General features: G+C 40.6%; 1 protein-coding gene across 1 annotated transcript in view; it reads left to right on the forward strand.

The window, feature by feature from the left end:
* Positions 1-4,377, forward strand: part of LOC146358471 (sodium channel protein type 2 subunit alpha-like) — a 124,857-nt gene extending 120,480 nt beyond the window's left edge. The window contains 3 exon segments of the mRNA XM_084811886.1: positions 1,338-1,442; positions 2,639-2,909; positions 3,182-4,377. Coding sequence (XP_084668012.1) covers positions 1,338-1,442; positions 2,639-2,909; positions 3,182-4,377 — 1,572 coding nt within the window.
* Positions 4,378-6,000: the final 1,623 nt, after the last annotated feature.

Consider the following 6,000-nt stretch of genomic DNA (forward strand, 5'->3'; position numbering starts at 1 on the left):
AGCCAAGGCTGTCTGGGCAGTTCACAATTAAAACCATAAAATGCAACTTGAAAAACATAATATAAAACTGTTAAAAGTTTTAAAATATCAGGTAAAACCAAGGTAAAACCCAGCAGCAGTTACAGCCCAGGGAAAGCCTGTGTGAAAAGGTGTGTTTTCAGGACACGTTTAAAAGATTTTACATTTTCTGCCTCCCGAATTACCCAAGGGAGGGTTTTCCCGAGGGTGGGTGCAACTACAAAGATGGCCTACCATCAAGGTTCTTCATGGTGACATTCCATTTGTTTTGGAATGACCAGCAAGACCTCCTCTGAAGATCTGAAATGTCATTTGGGTATATATAAGGAATATATGCTCTTTGTTTCTTCGGTTTCCCCAGTAATATTTTCCCCAATCTACGCCTGAGTCTGTTTTTTTTTTTTCTTAGATTACTGAGAATTGTATAATTCTGTCTCTTGATTTTAATTTTTGTGTGTGTGAATGGCTTCATCACTTAGCCGTGATGGGTTTTCTCCCTACCATACTTAAAAAAAAAACGTTTAAAAAAAGGACTTTTGGATGAGATGAGAGAGTCACCTTGTTCCAGAGACCCACTGCTCTCTCACATAGACAAAAGGGACCTTGTACATAGGCAGGGCCAGTGTCAGAAGTCGGCATTATCAGGCAACTGCTGAGGCCCATGACCCAGTAGGGGGTCCAGTGCCGATCTCTGGAGCTTCCTGGTCCTCTTGCACCTCCTTGCTGTTGCTTCCTGTTCATCTTGTCCTCTCTGAGTGAGCAAGCGATGAGAACAGTGAGGAAAAGTAATGACCACATGCCCTCTGGGAGATGCTGCAAATTGGGTCCAGATGGAGAAGCAACCAAATAGGCAGTGGTGAGAAGGTGGGTGGACTCTGGGAAGGGGGTCCACTGCACATCATGCCCATAGGTCCCCCAAAACCTGGAACCAGCACTGTATGCAGAGGCTGTTCCATCAGCAGAGAAAGTAGATTTGTGCTGACGTGCAAAGGAACGGATACACCGATCTGTTTTTTCCAGTCAAAAGAATGGACCAGAACTACTGTGAGAAGTGTTATTTTGTGGGTTCCTCAGAGTTCCCACACCTGTAGAAAAAAAATGGCCCAGGGAACATGTATTCTAACTGGGTACGTACATGTTTGAAAACAAGGGCAATGTCCTCTGCCTTGTTAACAGCCTCACTTTCTCACCCTGTGCCGTTGCCCAGAGAAAGACCTGGTGAAAGTGACTGCTCATTAAATATAAAACATTTTTGAGTGTTGCTGTTTTGTTTTAAAAGAGGTAGCTGGTTGTAACCAGTTTTTGTTTCATCCTTTTACTTTGGAGGTCAAGATATCTTTATGACAGAAGAACAGAAGAAATATTACAATGCAATGAAAAAACTGGGGTCCAAGAAACCACAGAAACCTATACCAAGGCCAGCAGTAAGCCTCATGAATTTTTCCATCATGATTTACTTATTTACTTATTGCCCTCCTTAAATTTATGCTATAGTTGGAATGCACTTGGGTGATGATTAGATCAAAATTATATCCAAGGCAACTAAGATAGCTTTTATAAATTGGTTTCTAAGGTGTTTTCCCCCCCTTTCCTAAGCACAGGCAATAGCGAGCATACATTATGTTAGCGAATAGAAACACTGTCACCGCAGGAACTGTTGCATTCTCCCAATGCTAACCTTCTCCAACCTGGTGCCCTCTAGCTGGGATAGACTGCAACTCCCATGATCTCCATGGCCAATGGCCTTCCCAGCTGGGAATTATGGAGTTGCAGTCCAACACATTTGGAGGGCACCAAGTCTATCCTATGCCATTCAGGTCATGACCAAGAGATCACAGAGCCATTAAGGCAAATACTTCACATGTTGCCAGGAGGGATGATAGTGGCATTAGGGATATTGGAGGAATCCACAATGGAACCAAATGAGTTTGGATTTTGATGAATCCAACTGGTGGATTCTGCAGCAGACCAGCTTTTCCCCTGTTGGGTGGATTCCACCAACTTGTGGGCCATTTTTCTAACTTTCGTGATTTTGCACAAATTTTGTCATGAAAATATGAAAAAAAAAACCTGGCCAAACATGCACATTACCCCATAAGCTAAAGCATGAAAATGCACATTTGGGGGGATTTTGTGCATTTGGGGAGAATTTGAGCATTTTCACATGGGCGAATATGTGCAAATGCACATTTGCGCAAATTCAGGAAGTAAAAAAAAGCTGATTCCATCAATGGGTGGACTGTGGAATGAAAGGTGCCTGACAATCTGCGAAACACAGACTGAATGGATTGTACACAATCACAGAATCATAGAACAGTAGGGTTGGAAGGGGCCTACAAGGCCATCGAGTCCAACCCCCTGCTCAATGCAATCCATACATCCCTAAGTGGCATAGGAAGTAGCCATGTCATTTCCTCCCAGATATTACATTATTGGAGCGGTGTGAGGAGAAGCCACTTAAGTAGCAGCTCCCAGGATTGGCTCGCCCTTAGTGCACCTTGCTTTGATTATATCTTAACTAGTTTAATGTGGAGTGAATTTATAAATGTTCTGTACAAAGTATCTGTTAATAATCTGTGTAAATCATATACAAGTAATCCATTATTTTCTTCATCTGCAGAACAAATTCCAGGGCGTGGTCTTCGACTTTGTAACAAAACAAGCCTTTGACATCAGCATCATGATTCTTATCTGCCTTAACATGGTCACCATGATGGTGGAAACGGATGACCAAAGTGACGCAATGGAAACAAACCTATACCGGATTAATTTGGTCTTCATTGTCCTTTTCACTGGAGAATGTGTACTCAAATTGATATCACTCCGCTATTATTATTTCACCATCGGCTGGAACATTTTTGATTTTGTAGTCGTCATTCTCTCCATTGTAGGTAAGAAAAATTCCACTTCAATAGAAGATTAAGATAGTGATAAGTGGAAATTGTGAAAAGTTAAAGGAATATTTTAAATTAACTTTTCCAGGCAAGGCTTTAATTTCTAATTTAATTAAGGCTTTACTTAACCTCTAGTAATTTTCTATAGCATGTACAGATCGCTTTCCATTTTAAAGGGTTAGATCTGGTGGGGTGCAATTTTTAACATTTTATAAAGATTAGTTGTTACATCCATTTCCAACTAACCTATTTTAAAATTTGCTTTTTAGGTATGTTCCTAGCAGAGATCATTGAAAAATACTTCGTGTCGCCCACCTTGTTCCGAGTGATCCGACTTGCCAGGATAGGTCGAATCCTGCGTCTAATCAAGGGTGCCAAAGGGATCCGCACACTGCTTTTTGCCTTGATGATGTCTCTCCCTGCCTTGTTTAACATTGGTCTCCTCCTCTTCCTCGTCATGTTCATCTATGCTATATTTGGGATGTCCAACTTTGCCTATGTGAAGAGAGAAGTTGGAATTGATGACTTGTTCAACTTCGAAACTTTTGGCAACAGCATGCTCTGCCTCTTTCAAATTACCACCTCTGCTGGCTGGGACGGCTTGCTGGCGCCCATTCTGAACAGCGGGCCGCCGGACTGTGACCCTGAGATAGACCACCCAGGAAGCTCAGTCAAAGGAGACTGTGGCAATCCTTCCGTCGGGATCTTCTTCTTTGTCAGCTACATTATCATATCGTTCTTAGTTGTCGTAAACATGTATATTGCTGTCATTTTGGAGAACTTCAGCGTTGCTACTGAAGAAAGTGCTGAACCCTTGAGTGAGGATGACTTTGAGATGTTCTATGAAGTCTGGGAAAAGTTTGACCCAGATGCAACCCAATTCATAGAGTTCAGTAAACTCTCTGATTTTGCTGCTTCACTGGATCCTCCTCTTCTAATACCAAAACCAAACAAAGTTCAGCTTATTGCAATGGATCTGCCTATGGTAAGTGGTGACAGAATTCACTGCCTGGACATCTTGTTTGCCTTTACCAAGCGTGTTTTGGGAGAAAGTGAGGAAATGGACTTACTCAGAGTCCAAATGGAAGATCGGTTCATGCAAGCCAATCCTTCCAAAGCCTCGTATGAACCAATTACCACCACACTGAAACGAAAGCAAGAGGAAGTATCTGCTGTCATTATTCAGCGAGCCTTTAGACACTACCTTTTAAAGCAAAAAGTTAAAAAGTTTTCCTCCCTTTTTAATAAAGATCGAATAAAACAAGGAGATGACACTCTTATCAAAGAAGATATGATCATTGATAAGCTCAATGAGAATTCCACTCCTGAAAAAAATGATATGACCCCCTCCACCACCTCTCCACCTTCTTATGATAGTGTTACAAAGCCCGACAAAGAGAAATATGAAAAAGACAAATCAGAAAAAGAAGATAAAGGTAAAGATATCAGGGACAGTAAAAAATGAGCAAAGCAAATGATGCCCTTTGTGACAAATTGTTTACAGCTTGAGAAAGTAAAGTATTATTTCAAAAGGACTCCCATAGGAGGATTATGCCAAACTGACTGTTTTTGCACACACACACCCACACACAAATATCTATAAATATATATATATACAAATGTTAGATATATACATAAGGTCAGTGCCTATTAACAAGGCAGTGACCCCTCGTCAATCCAAATGCTGCTCTGTAAAACAGGATGGCAAGTTTGACAGGAGGTTACTGTTTTTATTACCAGCTGACACTGCTGAAGAGGAAAGAAAAATGGCTACCCAGACTGTAGAGACCAGGGAAAGAGGTGCAAACCTAGAATTTATGTGTGTTTAACATAAATACTCAAGTACAATAATTGTAATCCACTGTTTGCATTCCAACTGCCACATTTTTGCCATATTTTTACAAAACTCCGTGTTGGTGAGGTTGTCATTTTTTTAATTCACAGGTTGTTTACTATTATATGTGACTATTTTTGTAAATGGGTTTTATGTTCTTGGGGTGGGTGGGTACAGGGTAAAGGGGGAATATGAGGATCAGCCGTTCTGCCTGATTCTCTTGTAATGTACAGACAGAAAGTGATTTGCATGAAGGCATGCCGCACTTATAGACCATGCATGGAAAAAAATAAGACTTCTTTGCACAAGAGTTTTAAATACTTCCATGTTTCAGGATGGCTCCAGATTCTGAGGTGCTTAATAACAGTATACATCTTTATGTCTCATCCTGACAATTCTTAATGTGCCTGTAAGTCTCATAAAATCAACAGTTATTCAACAGAGGTGTATCCCCCCCTTTACATTCAGTTGTAATGTTGACACGAACGTAAATAGCAGTGCAATACTATACATGTTTACTATACATGGTCACATGTATGAGTTCAATGGGACTTACTCCCAGGTAACTGTGTGTAGGATTGCAACCTAAATTTAAAGTTGGGTAGGGAGACTGGGTGGGGTGTTCTATAGGAAACAAAATGTGTTCACTTTACTGATCTGGAACTGGCCAAAAGAGGGCGGAGAAAAACTGGACATTTTGAGTTTGTTTTTGCTTTCTCCTGCAGTATTGTTTAGCCATCTTCTGCTCTCAGCAAGGTTGACATTGTATGTGTCAATGAGATAATGCTGTCTGTGTAAATAGTTATTTTATCCTTGTGGTGCATGTTTGAGCAAAGGAATAATGCTGTGCACAATATTTATTGCATCAAATATGTACCACAATAAGTGTAGTTCGCAAGCCTTGAACTGGAAAATATGATGTATTCTGTACCATTATAAGTAGTTTGGAGGCTATCACTGATGCATGTTGTTTATCTTGCCTTTGCTGCTGTATTTTTCTTGGATTTATTCAGAAATCTAATATGGGAAGCCATATGTCAGTGGTAAAAGTGAAACAAATTGTTCAACCAGGCGTCATTCATCATTTCATCAAGCAATAGTTTGCAGCTATCGGGGGAGGGGGGAGGGAGGAGGGAAGCTTCTTGCTCTGCCCTTACTTATTTTATTCTTCTCTTGAATTTTAAGTGAGTATTGTACAGTGTGTAGCCAGCTGTACACATCATATTACAAACAGCTTAATCTGTTCAAAGTACA

This window comes from Heloderma suspectum, chromosome 1 (genome assembly GCF_057233095.1).
Source record: "Heloderma suspectum isolate Gila_16-S chromosome 1, 16-S_ref, whole genome shotgun sequence".
Lineage (NCBI taxonomy): Eukaryota > Metazoa > Chordata > Lepidosauria > Squamata > Helodermatidae > Heloderma > Heloderma suspectum.